Genomic DNA, 19287 nt, shown 5'->3' with positions numbered 1-19287 from the left:
ACTCACATTTTCAGTCAATAAGATACTTTTTATATTCAATGATATTTTAACGAAGGAGAGAAATAATTAAAAATAGTAGGATATGTGAATCAATTTGCAAATAACTTTAAGAGATGTTTAGATTTTATATAGTTTCTATATGTTGTTCATGAATCTTTACCTAACAAGGCAAAGACATGTTTTAAAGATGTTTTCCATCTTAAATATCAACAGTAACATTAAATGCTTGTCGAACTTCTTCCTGGTGACATACCTGTAGATGCTCCATTCCGGCTCTATCTTCGTTATTGTTGGGTCCTCCACATATTCAAACTGCAGATCTCTCTGGAGCTGGGCTCTATCTATACTCACAGACACAGAAACATTCCCGTAGCCATGCAGGGAGGCATGTGTTCGGCAGGTTAGCCACTGGCCACCCCTCCTACAATGTAACGGAGTTAGAGATGCTATGTTAGTTTTATTCTGTGAGTTAATGGTTTATGGCAATTTGAAAGCATGATGGGTTCATGATTTTCATTTGCTTTCCATTGTACATGTTGCAAAATGATAAAGGAAAAAAAAAAAACGAAGTTTGGTACGAGGTACCAGTGAAAGACTTAGAGTTGGTGCACAGAACTGAGAAGAGCTGCCGGCTATAACATGCATAACTTGTGAAACCAACTTCGGCACACTGTTACCAATCTAAGCATGCATGGAGGCAGGTCCACAGGGTTTAAGTATCTGTTGTGTACTAAACTCTGATAAGCTTTTCTTCACCAGCTGATCTCACGCACAACTCATTTTTTCCTTATGTTTAGCTCAATCTCTGCGCTTACGTGCTGCAGCGGTGCGCTCAGCCTGCTCCTTACTCTTTTAAGATCATCAGAGTGCTCGGCTGTCTCTGCTCTTGCCATAAGTAATTGAACAAAGCATCAGCCCACAGTAAAACACTTTGTCTAATATAATTTAAGATGTTGAGAGGTGATGCAAAACTTTCTTTAATCTCTACCAAAGGAAATCCTATATTTTATACAGAATAAATATTTCACTATATAATTGTAGATTTTTGGATGAAGACCCATGTGAAAAGGCACAGACCTTCTTTGAATATTTCTCTCTCTTACCATTCGTCTACTTTTATCATTCTAATTAGGTTGCAGAGTGGTCATTGTATAATCATAAACAAATGTTTCAATATTTCCTTTAAATATTTTAGCTTACATTTTTTAAACAAAGTTTGAATTGTCATGAAAGCGTAAGGCAGTTTTGGAGGTTCTCTGTATAATTATCAAGCCCCTATGAGGGGATTAAAGGAAAATGTTTGAGAAACATGGGTGAAACTGTTATAACCATCTACCATGAACCAGTTTGTTAAAATAAAGTAGCTGCTTTTATTTTCTATATATTTCTTTCAACCAAGAGTTCTGGAGGTGTTAAGGTAGCCTGAGTTACAGAATAGCCAAAATTGACCAGTTAAGGCTTTCTAAATGGTGATAGGGTATTTACATTCAATATTTCAAAAATGAATGAAAAAGAGGGAAATACTAGAATTATTCAAAAAAACCAGCAAATAAGGAATGTGCATTTTAATTATCAAATATTATTCTATTATTTATTAGTTCTCTTGAATAATCAAAATGGAGATACTAAGGGCTTAATATCTAAAATATAAAATTACAACTGAGCTATTAGTATATAGGTCATACTGGTTTATATCAAAAATCATCCAAACATTCAAAATAAATGTAGGATTGGGAAAATAGTATGAGCCAAATACTGGTTTTATTATATAGTACGGATAATAATCTAGAACTACTTTCATCCCTGTTTATAACCTAGTGTGTTAAATGTACAGGGTTTATTAAATAAAACTATCAGCATGAATATTGATAAACATTTTTGGTTGCACTTATTTTTCAGGCAGTTCATGATCAGAAGTGTCACAGCCATTAATGGGTTCCGCTTTGACGAAAACAGACTTTGACTGAGCTTTTAATTAAGTCTTTGAAGAATGATTGGCAGGGTCAAGTGAGCCATGTTCCCACTAACCTCAAGTAAGTACATGGCTGATCTTTAAACATAACTGACACATTGCTCCCAGCATCCAAGTGGCTGCCTGTGATGTTGACAATTGTTCCCCCAGACACCGGTCCACGGCTCGGCTTCAGCCCAGTAATTCGTGGGACCTATGTGAGTTCAATTAGAAGAAAAATAACAGACAAATGTAGGGAAACAGACATTGCATATTAAATTAGGTGAAGCACAACAAAAAACATCAACATGGTTTGTGTTATAGAATACACACAAAAAACAAACAAACTGAGATGCACTGAAAAATCATCTAAGTTAAAGGATTCTAGGTCTGAACGAATTGTAGCTGGTTAGAAACTCTGCCTGTTCTCCAGTGTCATGTCTCTTCAAAGACACAAGAAGAAACCAGAGGAAGTATCACACCTGTAAGAAGCTATTTAAGTAGAAACTATTTTCTATGATGGCCTGACCACTGAAACTTAAGCAGCAACCAGGGAGCTATACTTCCATATGTGGTACTGTTTTGCTTTTCTCTATTGTTGCTTTTTTTAAATGTTAAACCCTAATGTTTAATGTTACAAAGGAAAGGCCAGCTACCCCTGGATACCAGGTTGTTGCTAGGTGAAATTCATTGAACTGCTGGAGGAGTGAATTAAGGCAAAGCTGAGTTTAGCAGATACTGGTGTGTATCTATCTCTCCTGGGTGATGCTAGATTTGGAAATGCTGACAAACATTTGTATATCTTAAGTCAATTTAAAGGTATACATTCTTTTGAGTACAACTACAATGTCCTATAACTTTCAGACATAATCCCTAACCAAACACCAGAATCCAATAGCTAAAACACATTCTCGATAGTTTTACAACCTTGTCAGAGGTCTGATAATGAGTCAGTGGATTTATGCACGCTAGAACAGAGAATCCAGTAAAGCTTGCACTCTATTGGCTATCATGACCCCTGCTCCAGAAAAGAGGCACAGAATCTTCCACTTACACTGTTCAATGCAAACCAAATTGATATAGGAAGCTAGCTAAGGTGTGAACTTCCCTAAGCACTGCGATTTGTTTAAAAAAATTTCAGAAAAGACCACAGATCAAATTCTAAAGAATACCAAAACAGTCATATTTTAATCTATTTAGTATGACTGAATAAATGTACCACAAACTGTTGTCGCAGATCCCACTGGCAACAGGTAATAAATATCATGTTTCATAAGACCGACACAGCAGTAGTTAATCAAGTCCAGTAGAAGCTGGTCATAACGCCAAGCCATTATGAAGTCATCTGACATCCGAACGGTCCCGTATAAAACCTGTTGTGTTTGATGTTTAGATGTTACATCTCATACCTCTTTGTAAAGACGCCTTAGTGAGAAATAAACTCCAGCAAGCATCCTTTAAGGATAACAGTTAAAAAATGATACACTAGCATCAAAACAAGTACATAAAAGCAAGCAGTGGAAATTTATTCCACAACGTGCAACTGTTTTGGTGACTATGTGCTGGGAGGGTATTGAAAGAGCACAGCAGTGGGTGGAATGTGTTTCTTTATGAGTTCGTGTCAGAAAATGCTTTTAGAACCATTAGCTTCTCCATCTCATCCTAAGCTCATTAGTGAGTGCCAGTCATGTCTCACAACTGATACACAGATGAGAGAAAAGTCATCATGTGGGAAGGCAGCCAAAAAACCCTACATATATTAACACAATGAGTGAAAATAGAAAAACACCTGATAACAGGCTGTCATAATGGAGAGTTTCCAAGGCAGTTAAGACTCAATAAGTCGCAAGTGCAGAGTTAAATGTATTTTTACCATCATAAACTGAAATTTAAAAACCATAAGAGAGAAAAAAACTCAACTAAAAACACACACTCACCACAAAGTAGAAGTACTTGGATGATTTTGCCATGAATTCGGGTCTGCATGCTCCAACGCCAACACACACTTGCACGTTCCCAGTGTACTGGCTCATCTCTGCTCGACCCATCTCACAAACAATCCTGTAAACATAAATTAAAATATATAAAAATCCAGATAAACTGATAAAGTTTCTGCTGTTAGAGGTATTCTAGCCTAGGAGTAAAGAGAAAACTGTCCAAGAAAAGTTTTTTTTGATGCAAGAAATCCAAAACACTGCTGCTTTGGGAGTAGCTTTACCTCCAATGAACGGCAAATATGAGGCAGAAAAAGGAAGAAAGTCTATGACCTCAGCTACAGCTACCTCTGCTGGGTCAGCACTAACCAAGAAAGTGCTAGCCCACAACTTTCTTTCTAAGCAGAACCGCTGTGTCTGTTGATAAGCCAACTTTAAACTAATTTGACAGATGGTACCTGCAAGAAGCCAAGGCTGTGGATTTACTTGAACGTCAACCACATTTAACCTTCATAATATTCTACAGTGATTATTGGATTTTAGGAACTAATGCATGTACAGCTGTTTGAATGTCTGCCTACATAAATTATTATCAATTTTGCTCAAAGACACACTTAATACTCAAATTTTGCACTCTTGATGTAGTTATGTTTCAAGTCCTTGATCTAAATTTACACCAGTTTGACAACTATTTCAGGTAAAAAATATTTATCATATTAAACCGTTTTTTTTTTCTTCTTTTTTTTGGTTTTATATAAATAACTTAAGCAAGAACAAACACAGAGGGTATTAAGGTTTTTAATATTTAACAGTATTTTGGAATTAAAAACATGACTTACTGTTCAGCAGGGATGTAACCTTCACGTATGGGAGTGCAGTCCACTTCCGCCACTTTCACGTTGCCCTCAATCTCTCTGAAGTCCAGTCCCAGGTTTATACCCCGGATAGTCACCAGAGTTCCTCCCTCCCTGGGGCCCCGCAGAGGATTAATCTGTTGGGACCAAAAACTTGACTGATTATTTCTGTAATTCAGGTCACTTCAACATTAAGAAATACTTTTTTTTTATTAATGCGTAGCGGAAAATAAGACAGCTAATAGCTGCAACTCATACTAAGTAAAACTTGATATCTTCTAGTTTTCCTCTAAACAGATAATCCCATTTTACTTGTGTGTGTCTGTTTATTAAATGTATGAAGGTGCAAAGGTATTCAAACCTCTGTGACTTTTTTACATTTCATTAGTCGGCAACCTTAAACTTAAATGCGTTTAATTTTGACCGTTTGTGACAAACAAAAAGCTGTTGGTGGTGATAAATGAAAAGGTAAGTAAACTTTCTAGTAAATAAATACCTGACTGAATAGTCTCATACTTTTAAACAGAGCCAACTTGGTTATGATTTATCTCACTATGAACACAGCTATGCTATAAACACAGCATACAGGTAAGGGCTGAGGTAGTGAAGAGGTTTATTTCAGGTTTAGATGAACAAAAAACACTGCATCCATCACCCGAAAATGGAAAAAGTTCAGCGCTGCAAAAATCCGACCATCTTGAAAGAATTGGAAAAGCACAGTCCTTCAAAATCCAATAAGTGGCAAAAACACTTTACATCAACCCTAACATACAACCCCACAATAACAAATGGTGGTGGCTACTGTATATTGCTATGGCAACGCTGGTAATTTAATTGGAGGATTGGTGGAGTTAAAGAAAACATAACTAAGGTTTAATTGAGACTGGAACAGAGGTACAGCCTGGAGCACAAAAAAAGCCAAACATATGGCCTGAGATACAATGGAAAGGTTAAGATTTAACAATTTGGCTCAGTCAAAGTCAAAAGCTATCAAATTAATGAACAGTAGGTGGCAAGAGAAGGAATTGCAAAAAAGGGTTGGTCAATAAGAATGTGCATCACACTTCTTTTTACCTTTATCAAAAAAAAAAAATTATTCAAGTAGCGTGGATACTTTCCTAGGGGAATTAATAACTCATGCATTCTCTAAATACACCCATGTAAACTCTTCCATAACTTATAGAAATGCAAACAATTTATACTAAGATGTTGCAAAGTTGGTGATATATGAGAGTTCTAAGTATTGACTAATTCTGAATACATTAAGCACCTCAACCATTCTTTGCTAAAGTAATTACTTCCCAAATGCCAACAGCATTGCTCTTCTAAAAATGCACTACTCATTAGTGCTGGATTTTACAATTGCTGTATTAACAGAGGACCTATTCAGAGCCAATAGCTACCTAAGGTGAGCAAGAAACTGAACAATTAAACCTAATAAGGAGGCTTGTTTTTTTTTAGCTTTCAGGGGAAAAGTGTTAATTTCAATTTCTAATTATAATTTTTTTGTGTTCACATATAATCTAGGAGGAGACCAAAATAACTACAAAATAAAAGCTCAGATGCCAAATAAATGAAGCGGTAAGCCCTCTGTCTTCTTCAACTTGTATTTAAAGTCTACAACTGTCAGTTACATTCGTATTAACATAGATCCTGACATTGGGTGACATCCTCAAAGTGATCAGTGTCCATTTGATTTATCGGGACCATCTCTCATGCAAGTAATGTGGCTGCAACATCCATTACCACGTTCTTACAAAACTACCTCTTGGCCAGCCTGTGTGTGAGTGCACATCATCAGCCCTGTCCAGATGGATAGATGTTACAAACTAAGACAGAGTAGTATGTACTCATCAGTCTCTGCCACATAAAGTCCTCCAGGCTGTAGACAGGAGCCAGCTGTAATGGCAGCTCTTCCCATTTCTGTATAGATGTGGCAAAGTGACCCCCCCTGTGGGTTTCACATGACAGGTGGAGGCCTGAACAAATGAGTGGGAATGTTGTTGTCCCCACTGTGGGTCATAGAGGATACATTTATTCTATATTACAAAAAAAAAAAATAAGAATGAAACATGTAAAAGAATAAAATAACCTGATGGAGCTTAACTTGTAGGAATTTTCAGCCAAGTTTAAACTAAGTTAATCAAAAGACTTGAGACTGCCAAGCAGATGATATTTTGTGAAAGCGTTCAATGTGTCTGATTAATAAGGCTCCCTATGGGTTTCTTAATGAAAAAAAAAAGCCATTTGGGAAAGAAATACATTACATCCAATTAAAAATAAAGATAAAAAAATTGGAACATAAGGCCTTGTGGCTCACAATTGATAAGAAAAATAATATTTGATTTCAAAGGATTGACATAAGATAAATAAAAAGGGGGAGAAATATGTAGGAGAAGGACAAAATAAGGAATTGATTAGATTTTTTAATCTGACAAGATAATTGATGCTTTTTCTAAAGGCAAACAATCACTTCTCTTGTTTTTTTTTTTAATTGTTCTATGCAAGTCACTCATATTATTGTTTGGAAATGTCATTATGATGAAGTGTTTTGGAATGCATTAAAGGCTGCTTTGTCTTAGAAAAGTCCTCACTGCTGACAGTTTTTATGAGGGACACGAGAAGGCTGCAATATGTCCCATAGGAAGCAGTAACAGCAATTCTAGAAGACAGACAGGCTCATCTCACTGAATAACTCCAATGAAATGAGTTAAAACAAACACTAGAGCTTCACTTAAGAAGACTGACTTCTATCTGCTACAAGGCATAGTGGGTTTAAATCATATTTGGGTTTGTATGTTTTACTGAGCATTCGAAATCTAGATTAAGTCAAGTTCTTTTCTTTGTCAACAAATGGGGGCAATCAAACCAATTTGTGGATGAGGACTAAACACGTAATTGTCTGTGAAATAAACTGTTACATTGAGAACAATAACAGTCAAACTTCACTGTATTTTATATGAAAATTAAATAAAACTCCAAGGTCCAGCATCCTTTACCTTCTATGTTTCAAATTTAATAAAACAGGTTTAATTATTTAAAAAAGGATCATGTTCTACAGAATACATCTGAAATACTTATTTAAATTAGATGTGTGACGCTAAAACTAAGCTATGAAACATGCCTACACAGAGCAGCACATAAAAGGAAAATTAAAGGTAAAGCTTCTTTTTTTTTCCAAAAAAATGTGTTTTATTCATCCCTCTTTACTTTTAGAACGATATTCATAGCAACCAGCTGTCCTTATAAGTCCCATAAATTGCACCAACATTTCTAGCCGTTTGTTATTTAATCCCAGTATAAGTTCAGATGTTATGTGAAGGCCTATTAATTTTTTTAAGGAAATATTTGCAAACAAAAAGCACAATAGTGATAAAACACTTTTCAATGCATAATCAACAAATAAAGAATGGGATAATGACAACAGAAACAACATGTGATCACCTAGATTAACTGAGAGGTCATGCAAGGAAAGCAGCAAAGAAAGTGACTAAGCAGAGGTTTATAGATCAAGTGGGAGACCCTTCTAATAAGGCAACTATAAACAGTGCTAAGGAGAAAGACTTTGTTTAATCCCATTTGCAGTTTACTGCAACAAAACTCCAATAAAATACATTAAAGTCTGAGGCTAATTTGACAAAAAAAACAACCTAACAACATTAATGATTTTGCAGTGTCTATTAAGTGACTGTTTTCCTTAATAGAATCTAGAGTGAACCTATGCACTATTACTGAAAAAAAGGAGAGAAAGAACAGAAGGACGTTCTTCAACCTTACAGCCTTATGTAATTAAATTCCTGCTCAATCTAGCCATCCATCACCAGTTCTCCTTTATATAATCCCAACACATCCTCCGCTCCCATTATCTGGGTAGCTTTTCTTTCATCTTTCCTATGGGTCCTTGTATCTTTCATCTCACTGACCCCTATCACATAACCTTTTTATACGTTGGACACGGGTCAAGTCTATCCCCAGACAGTGTTTTCAGGGCTGTGCCATATTAAATGAGGGGTTTGTGTAAACATCTCCTCAGGTGATTCATAACTACCAAAAGTAAAAATGCAGTTTTCCTATTTTTCAGACTTTAAAACATGCTACATAAGATAGATTTAAAATAATATTTTACTTCTTATAAAATAGGTTAATATTTTACATTATTTCTACTGGTACTGAATATCTCTTGATGAAACACAATTATTAGCTTAGCTTATGTAATTTACTGGCATTATTGGGAAAAAAATGTTTAAATCATACTGCAATCTTGTGGTCTATAAATCCAAATTCACCAAGCATGTACTATTTGCATGGATAAAGTGTTTTGTTTAAAACATTAGTAATCCAAAATGAATAAGTAATTCCCTGTCTTGATAAAAAAATAATAATTGAAGATTGATTGCAGCAAAGTTGTAAAAAAATAAAATCAACATAATAAGCAGTTATGACAGAAATACTGTTGATTATGTGAAGCATAATAAATAAACATCTGGAGGAGGATGATAAAAAAAAAAACAAAGCAATGTGGATTAAATTCTTTAAAAAAAAAACAAAAAAACTACATAAACAAAAAGAAAACTGACAAACAGAAGCCCCTTTCCTTAAGGTCTAACTCTGCAAATTGTCTTCTTAAACTGTGACCCTATCTGGAAATTGAGGTTAAATGGGTTGTTCGATATATTATTCAAAACCTATAAAAGGGAAAGGAATAGAACTAACACAAGGATTGGTTAAATTTCTTTAAATGAATAAAATAGATAAGCAGGTATAGCCATGACTGTATCCATGGATTATACATAAGCAGACAATGTTAATATTTAGAAAAGGCTGTCTTTACCAAATGTTTGGAGGTTTTTCTATAATTATATACTCTAGTGTCCTAACTTTACCTGACTGAAGCAAGTGCAGCTGTTCAAAAACTCTACTGTCTTCAGTAGAAATTTCTCAGACTTGCATATTATATATTGAACAATGTTTGGCGGATTGGATGCGACAGGTAGATGAATGCGGATACATTGTTTTTTTGTTTTACATTCAGCTGGATGTTATTATATTAAAGTGTACATCATTTTTGGACAAAAAGCACAATGATGTAAAGAAGGGTTCAGTCCACCTTTCTTTATCATAGCTCTATTGAAAACCATACTGTTTTGAAATATTAATAATTGGACATCCTCTGTTGTGTTTTAGTGTAAATTATAAAAGCTACACTACAGAATTGTGCATTGCACATTTAGTTCTCCATATAAACATTCTGCCTGTGTTCAGACATAAAACTATCTTGTACTCATTTCATATATACATACCAATATATACCAATATCAGACAGCACAGTATATGCAGCATGAATGTGTGAACCATTATCCCTGTACACTTATTTTGTTTATAAAACATTTAAAAACAAACACAGCTGTCACAAAGTGCTCCACATGTAAAAAAAATGAACAAAAACACTATTTAAAGACAAAATCAATAAAAACAGATTGAAAAGAAAATCTCAGCCTGTGATGAAACCCAGGAACTAATGCATAATGCAAATGATACTGTTTTCAATAAAACTGTTGTAAATAAACCAGTAAGAAAGTAAAAAAAAAAACTGCTAGTCCAGTCCCCTGACCTTAAGCAAATAGAAAATGAAGGAGTTAAGCAGTTGAACTGTGGAATGTAGTCTAATCTGTCTCGGCCAGAACATCAGTTCACAGGTGGCAGAAGCTGCATAATAAATGTGAAGTAGTTCTCAAAAACCATTCACTGAAATGAATCACAGGAAAACTACATTTTCAAGCACTGTTTTCTGCTCCTAAAGTAGTTTTCTGGTAAAGAAAAACTCTTTTAAGCTCTGTTTCTTTCCTGTGGAGTGAATCAACCTGCTGGATTTCTTTACATATTTTGTTTAAAAACAGAATCTGCTGTGTTCTCAAATGCATTACTATTGTTGTGTTTGTCTCACCTGTGTAATTTTTGGGTGTGTGCATTTGCTGTTGATCCCGTTGGGCTCCAGGAGCTGGCTGTCTGGGAAGGGGCAGTGTTGCTTGAGGGTGCAGCGGTTCTCTCCTGTACACCAAACGCACCCAAACAGTGGGTCTGCTTTCAGACACAAACCGCAGCTTCCGCGCTGAGCATCACACTTATAAAGATGAACTGCACAGTAAGAAGGAGAGATATGTTAGACAACTATAGATAACCTTAACTCCTACAAAAATCTTATTATTCCAGACATCATCCCCTTATACTGCCCTTCCCTCCTGCCTTTTCTCACAGAGTTTCCTACATTCTTGTCTCTCGTCACCCACTACGCATTTAACATATCATCTCCATGGCAACAGACCAGCCATTTTCTCTTTTAATTGCCATTAGATGCGTGTATGAAGTGCCCATCAAAAAAAAAAAAAAACGCTCCAGGAGATGCTTCCTCTGCAGGCAAACAAAGGTAGGAGGCAGCATGAGAAGCATTCTCCATTTCAAGCATCTCCTTTGAAACTTTTGTTGCCTCTTTGATTCTGCACTCATCCTCAAGGATATATTTTGCAGATGTGTTTTTTTACACAGCACATGTAAATACGACCACAAACCCTATGAACTTTGCCTTGCAGCTAAGTGTCATCTTGGCATGTAATACACATTTCAACAGTATATTTCACACGCCTGACTCCACTGCCTTTGGAGAAAAAAAGCAGGTTTCCTGTTGCAAGACCACAAGCCACCACATGCTGATGTCTTCCTGGTACAACATAAATTGCTTACCGTTGTGAATTATCACTGGCTAAACTGAATAACTCAGCTGAATGCTGAAAATGCAAATTTTTAGTTGCAAATCTGCATTTTAAAGAAGAGTCAGATCTAAACAGAGAAAGCAAGTTCTAAGTGCATATTTTATTTCACGCATACAAGAATGAATAACTAAAGGAGCTGTTTGTAGGACGTGATCATAATGTAAGCTACAAGTGAATTTCTCTAAAATGCAAGCTGTCATCAGTTTTGGGTAATTCAATTCAACAAGTAGAATTTGTATATTTTGTAGGTTAATTATATATAAAGTGCTATTTCTCGTGTTAATTTAGATCAATTTGACTTACAGCTAATGGAAAATGATGCACTCCAGATCCTCAGAAAATTTCAATATGTCATATAAAACATAAGTAAATAATAACATATGGGAAGATTTACCCATCTACTGTACAATGTATGCATTCAAGGCTTGGTTCAAGTTGCTCTTACATCACCTATAATGCTTAAAGGCATAGTGGAGGGTTTTTGCAAATTTTTGAAGACCCCCCCTCTTTAATTTAGAAAAGGGACCCAGGGTACAGGCTATGGGGATTGAACTGGGTACTTGCAACCTTCTCAGAGCACAAGAACACTGCTCTAACCACTAGGCCAACACTCCCCCAAAGAGCATGCACAAGGAGAAATGGGCTCGTGCACGCTCTGTTTAAAAGTTGCTGTTTGCATCGCTGATACAATCTTACATTTAAAAAAAGAAGAGTTGCAATTTTGTCCAGTATGTCAGACCATCATCAGTGAGTGAAAATGGGGACGAGCACGTTGGAAGGCCTTACGTAAACAAATCACCAGAATGATTGAAAATTAGGAGGACCACTTATTTTGATGATCCATCCAACATCCTCCACTATACCTTTAAGTTCAGCATCCATTCTTTAAAAGACAGCCGGTAGCTTTAACAGAGGATTGTCTGCAAAGTTGGGAGCCATCGTTAACTGGATAATATTCCTTATTTTAATTGGAATATAGGTCAGACGCATTTGCTTGCCAATCCATTGTTTTCCCATCTAAACCTTAGCCGGACAAATGCAGACATCAATGTTTATATGTTTGTGTATGTTTATTAGTGTCATGCATTTTTCTATTTTCAAGGAAAGGTTTCTTTGGAATTGCTATTAGGGAGAGGCAATATTCATCAAAGCTGACAGAAAACTAAGAAAGGCATTAAGATGAGAGTTAATGTTACTACAGTACATAAGGCCTTCTGAAATTAAATTGCTCTGGAAATAGGATATTCTTCTATAGATATAGAGAACGTATAACAGCTAGGCAGCCAGATGGGGAAAAAGAGGAACCAAATGGACAAAAAGGGGGAAAAAAAAGAGGATGTATTGAAGTTAACCACCCTTCATGGCAACATCAGGGAATGGATGCCTCACCTCAGCACACCATCACCTGTTGCTATGGAGACAGGCTGCAAGGGCAACAATTTAGAGGAAGTAGCTTCTACTATGTATGTCTAGTTGACAGTTTGTGTGGAGACCATGTTGGACTGGGTGTAAACTGAATAAGCTGATGAGCAGATGTTTCTCCATGTGTCTGTGCACATGAGTACACAAGCGCCTGCGTCTGTCTGAGTACTCACCTTTGTTGTGGGTGGGGTTATCAATGCTGAAATCTCCGTTCCAGATGACGGTCAACTCCACAGGAAGACTGCTCATCTCCATCCCGTCATATGAATACTATAACCATAGCAACAAGAATGAGGCAAGTTTGAGTGAATTTAAGAGAGTGAAATCATCACACTGTGTGTTATTTACATGTTCAAATGCTTTTAGTGCATAATTTCCCCTTTCATCCCTAAAATGCATAATCAGCCACAACAGGTGGCTTTATACTCAGTTAACACACTCACCTACACACACTCTGGAGAGCATTCAAAGACGAGATTATTTTTCATTTGGTTCTGTTTCACCAGCGGCATAAGAGGTTGGTGCTAGAATCATAATTTTCTGCTAAATTACAGTTTCCCTCTTTCACAGCTCAATCAAACTACAATGTTTGCCCTGTACTGTGATTATACACACACAATCCCACAGACATCCTGACATGCACACATTAACACACACACGCAGAGAGTGATGAAGACAGACAGGAAGATGGGATGTTATTGTATCAACAGACGATTAGCATCAAGACCAGCATAAAGCCGTTCATACTTGCTGTCAATGCGTTATTCAGTGAGAGGATGGAGCCTCGATGGAGGGGAGACAAAGTTACGCTCTTATCTCATATAATCCTTTTATACCCGGAGAACTAAACTTACCTTTTATTGGTGAAATAATCAGTGGAAGAAACCAAAACTTTTAAAGAATAGATTTAAAGTACTGAAAGTCTTCAGCAAGATTGAAGGAATGTGATCTATTGCTGATGCTTCATCTTACCGATTTGTTTTGACATTGCACTGAAGAGCTGTTAAAACGCAGGGCAGGAACTCTGATATCATTTCCCTGGATGGTTAGGAGGCACTCGTACCCTCTTTGTCCAGACTGGGGCTGGGGTAGGTTCTTAGCCCGCAGGGTAATGGGCTTTACCACATTGACTGGCACCAGTATCCTTTCTGCAGGGAGCAACTGTGGACAGCCCTGAAATATAGGCAAAGGTTTAGAGTTATTATTTTATAATTATGAATTCAGACAAATAGCTTTTGTTTTTTTAGAATAGTACACACAGTCTACACAATAAGACTAATATAGGGCTCCATAAAAACACATTAAAACATAATTGCCCATAATTGTTAAGTGGATTTAAAAAAAAAAAAAGATCCAGAGCACCTTCAAAATGTTGCTGTCTCACTGACATTGTTTTCATAACAGTTTCAACAAGACTTTCAATGTCATTCCATCAACAATAACCTTTTTGAGATAAAATCAGGTTGGTGGAATAATCAATACTGTGTTGAAATGTTGATTCACTTTAGCTGTGGAACTCTAAAGCCTTTTCAAAAGCTCCATGGGACAAAAGAATGCTTCTTTCATTAAGGCTTTCCTTACTCAGTCAGTTTAGATTGACAGTTATGCACTGGTAGGTTTGAAACAGAGAAAGTATTCACTCGTTTATTTATTTGACAGGAGAACACATATATTGCACAGTCCAAAGATAGTTACAAGCTAATTTTCACCTGTTGTCTCTGGGCAGAGGCAGAGTGACAGCAGGTTAAGACTATGAGAGCAATAGCTTTTACTTCATAAAATTTCACATGTGCAAAATCAAATCACAGGTCAATCTAGAATACAGAAATACATTACAAAAACAGAGCAATAAAAGAAAGAGCAGATCAAAACAATGAATTTAAAAGCAATGACATACTGTACTATGGTGAGTACACACCTGATGGTCCTTTAGCCAATTCTTTGTTATATTAAACTTTAATGCGCTACAATCTCAAAGACTTAATAGTAAAGAATTCCACATCCTGCTCTGTGCTGCTCTGATATATAAAAGCAGTTTTGTCCGAATGATGTCGATCTAAAGTTGACATAACAGCTTCCTCTAAAGGAAGCTCTGGTGGACCCGACACCTGCCTCATCAAATGATTTCACAAACTCTTTGAGTGGTGGTGGTGAAAGGGGCATAAAAATTCTTATAAAAAAAATGATGTTGGCCAATAAAATTAAAATTTTAATTGTTAAGAGTTTACATTTTTAAGAATGTTACACTAATGATATGAATATGGTTTCTTATTAGATATTTTAATTGCCTGTTTAAAAAGACTTTGCAATGGTTGAGTTGTATTACTTAAATTAACACATGTTGTTCTGCAATATAAAAATGCAAATATATCCCCATGCATATAGAGTTTGGCTGCAATTGTACTCATCTGAGGGTTAATGATTTTAAAATGGGCAGAATTGAACGTTATAGTTTTACAAACTTTAGAAATGTAATTGAAGACTGAGCATTTGTTGCTATATTCCTTTCATTTTCAGTGATGCATTGTACTGTGATCTGTTAGCAATTGAATACAGTACTACGAATATTTTTGAAGAATCTTAATCGCTTTAAACTTCTGCATATTTTATCCCTGACCTCTTGTGTCTTATTCGGTCCTGATGCTGATCTTTTCATTGGTGGTACTGGGTTTTCAAGCAGAGCTGCAGGGTTCTAACACACACCTCACAGTTCTGGTTTATTTCATTTGTTAAAAATAAATGAAGACTACGAGTGCTTTATTTTATACATACTGAATGTTGGTATTGCTCTATCACATTAAATCTTAATACATTTCATGGTTTCGTGGCTGTGATTTGTGAAAGCTCAATGAAGTTTCTCCATGGTACATACATTTTCAACATATTACCATCAGCTATTTGCTATCAGATATATGCTATTTCAGGCTTAAGGGCTCATCTAAAACCAACTTTGTGATTTTAAAACACAACTTTATGTGACTTATTTGAAGTGTCTTATAATCCAGTCCTAAAATGCTGTAGTTCATAAAAAGTGACAACCTAATATTTTGTACTATTCATATATTAGTACTGTTTAAACATTTTTGTGTTCCAACAGGAGTATGATAAAATGTGATGGAAGTTTTAAATAGGCAATATAAATTAATGCCCAAATGGATCACAATAATAGACGGGCAGTGTTCCCATTCAGGCCAAATGATTTACGTCAACAGTTATAATGGAAAGCAATAGATTATATTATAATAGCAATCTATTAAAATGAGACAGCCACTTATCAATGCATTATTTTCAGTGTTTTAATGGTGTTGTGTTCCATTTATATATATATATATATATATATATATATATATATATATATATATATATATATATATATATATGTATATGTATATATATGAAGAGGACAAATCGTCTTGCTACTCTGCTAATATCTTCAAGATTGATGCATGAATTGTAGAATGAAGCAGACATTGTTGGAGTAATTCAAAATTTCTAGATATTCAAGATATCTACATACAGAAATAGAGATCTAACAGATGTTCCAAAAGTATGCTTACCTTCTGCCTAAGTAAGGTAGTAAAAGTGGATAACAGAAACGGAGGGAGATTAAGGGTGGAGCACAAATCAGGTTACAATTGGAAATCTAATTTTAACAACCAAAGGATGAACAGACAGCATAAAGGCAGGACAAAGAGAGGTGGTAAGTGGACAAGTGCAACAAAAGAAAACAAACAAAAACGTTCAAGGAATAAGAAAAAAAGGGAGAAAAGAATGGGGGGGTAAACATTATAAATGTAAATACAGAACAATGCCTCACTGAAAGCTCTTCTAAATGTTTAATGGGTTTTACAGAAGAGAAGTACAAAGAGGAAGAGACAAGAAAACAGGCAAAATGAGAGAGTGGAACAACAAAAGAAGAGCCAAGCTGTAAGAGGCAGGAACACCTTTAAGCGTATGTGACAGGGGGAGCTTTAGTCTGTCTGAGTAAAAGGAAAGGAGGGGATATAAAAGCAGCCCCCCTACAGATGGAGCTGCAAGAGGAGGTTGTGGGGAGTAGGGCTGAAGCAGAGCACACGTTGAACTGTACGATAACACTTGTTTGAAGTTCATTAAAAGCCACTTGATTTGGGTAGGCTGTGTGAGTGACTGACTAGTGAGTGACTCCATCACGTGGTGAGAGAGCCGAACGCTCTGTGACACTATTCACAAAGTCATTATAGATAAATGACACACAGAGGGGGGTGAGTTCAGTGTTGGAGGAGAGGAAGGTGGCGATGCATGTGTGTTTGCTCTTCCAAATCTCATTTTCCTAAGAATGAAGGGTCATATTTGGAGAATGAAAATGAGTGGGAGAGCAAAGAGAGATGCAATCCATTTTTAATCACATCTTTTCCAGTTAATAGACATGAACAATGGGGACAATAAATCTGATCTGGTTTGTGGAAATGAAAACACAGAAAGCACCGAAGTATGACTTGACACCGTGCCTGAGTGGAATCTTTAAGACACAGATCTATAATGATAGTGCTGTGAAATGATTGAAGAACTAAACTTTACACACAGTAAGTGGTAAGATGAATGTGTGTATGGAAAGTTAAATATTATGGTTTGAAACAACTATATGATATTCTACCATAAAAATACTGTGATTTTACAGTATCGCATGAATAAAAAAAGAGTTAAAAAGGACATTATCTATAATAAACATTATATAATTGTCACTTTAAATTAGTACCTTATGTTAACAAAAAAAAAAAAAAAAGTTTTTTTTACCAATCTGCTGTTCATACAGTAATCTTAAACTTGGTCATATTAGTTTATTATTATTATTTGAGCTATCTGCTCAAATAATAATAATCTGCTTATAATTTGCAGTGAGTTACCATTCTTTGTAGAGATTTAGAAAAAAAGGGCCTTAAGTCTTTATGAAATAAGTATTGAAGAAACATTTGGTAATCTAGTTATACATTTTTATCAACATTTCTTTTTTACTTAATAATAGGATGGAAAGCAAATTATTAATCAGCATCATCACTTAATTCAATTATGACAAATTCAGAATGCAGTTTTTTCTCTGCATGCAAACCTGCATTCCCCCTACAACTCAAGAGGCAAGAATTCACCTCTATATTTGTTATTTAGTTTAATAACTGTTAAGAAGATAAATAAAACATTGGAAACTGATGTCTGCAAATAATTTTTTTTGTCATTCTATTTCCAATTAATTTCCTTTAGAGGCATATTGAAAATATTATAGTTTTAAATTGTATTGCCTATTTGCTCATACCTTTTGTTTGCTAAGGCACTGTGGGGGTTTTTATGTTGAGAGGAACAACATAAAAAAAAAAGTTTGGAACTGAGTTAACCAAAGTTCTTATCTTCCATTTAGCACAGTACATATAGTGATTATCAGCCGACTCAGCATAATACCTCACAGTCACAAAGTGGCTCTCATGTCTTGTAGAATTTACATTGTATTCTTGGGTCATGCTTTTGTTAAACTACTGATAATTTAAACTGATACTTACTGTGACGCATACAAAGGCAAAGCAAGGCTTAAGAGAAAAATGATGGGTTTGTGAGTTCAGATGTGTGTTTTTTTTTGTTTTTTTTGAGACTATGTTTCTTGTGGCAAAAAAAATCTATATCCATGGTGTTTGGTCTTTAGATTCACACACACACAAAAAAATGACTTGTGAGCAAAAAATAAGCATTATTCTTTAAACTACCAAGCCCTATGTTAAAGGTATTATTGAGGATTTTTGTGAATTTTTTAAAAGACCCGCCCTCTCCAAAAATGTGCGTGCGAGAGCATGCATGAGCCCATTTTTCCTTGTACACGCTCTCTTTAAAAGTTGCTGTTCTTATAGCTCATTCAACCTTACTGTGCCCAAACAGCAGCTCTAAGTGGGTACATGTAAAAAAGGCAGGGCCGAAAATCGGTCCCAGTCCGAGCCTGCCTCCTAATATACATAATCTGCTGTGAAACCCTGTGAAGCCCAATGAAATGAGTTTTTAGAGAAAAAAATATTAGAAACATCAAAACTGTCACGAATAACACATCTGTAAAACCCAAAAGACCTTGCATAACTTGGATTTCTGTTTGTAAACACAAACTGTGACAAAGATGCTATGCAAGAACAGAATGTGAGCACTGCAATTTGGGGTCTTACAGGTTTGAACAAACAAAGATGAATATTTCTCTAGTTGAGATGAAATTATGATTTTTTTTTTGGCAAGGATGCTCAGTTTTGTTGTTGTAATGTCTGGGGTTTTAATACTGTTTCCCATATACTCATGTGCATGTCTAAGAACCAGTTACCAGTTCACTCAGAAGTTATATTTTTTGCATAAAAAAA

The 19287-nt window shown here is 35.6% G+C and overlaps 1 protein-coding gene across 1 annotated transcript in view; it reads right to left on the bottom strand.

Moving 5' to 3' along the window:
• The window catches only part of LOC107095492 (plexin-A4), a 121742-nt gene that overhangs the window by 48877 nt on the left and 53578 nt on the right, over positions 1–19287 (bottom strand). The window contains exons 8-14 of the mRNA XM_015391615.1: positions 13901–14101; positions 13102–13198; positions 10684–10874; positions 4725–4876; positions 3889–4012; positions 2029–2165; positions 254–421 (exon numbers count right to left, since the gene is read on the bottom strand). Of these exons, the coding sequence (XP_015247101.1) occupies positions 254–421; positions 2029–2165; positions 3889–4012; positions 4725–4876; positions 10684–10874; positions 13102–13198; positions 13901–14101 (1070 nt within the window). The remainder of the gene's footprint in view (positions 1–253; positions 422–2028; positions 2166–3888; positions 4013–4724; positions 4877–10683; positions 10875–13101; positions 13199–13900; positions 14102–19287) is intronic.

The sequence above is a fragment of the Cyprinodon variegatus genome, unplaced genomic scaffold (genome assembly GCF_000732505.1).
Source record: "Cyprinodon variegatus isolate N-32 unplaced genomic scaffold, C_variegatus-1.0 Scaffold552, whole genome shotgun sequence".
In the NCBI taxonomy this organism is placed as follows: Eukaryota; Metazoa; Chordata; class Actinopteri; order Cyprinodontiformes; family Cyprinodontidae; genus Cyprinodon; species Cyprinodon variegatus.
The sequence above is the reverse complement of the archived record's forward strand: the minus strand, read 5'-3'. Positions and strand labels throughout refer to the sequence as shown.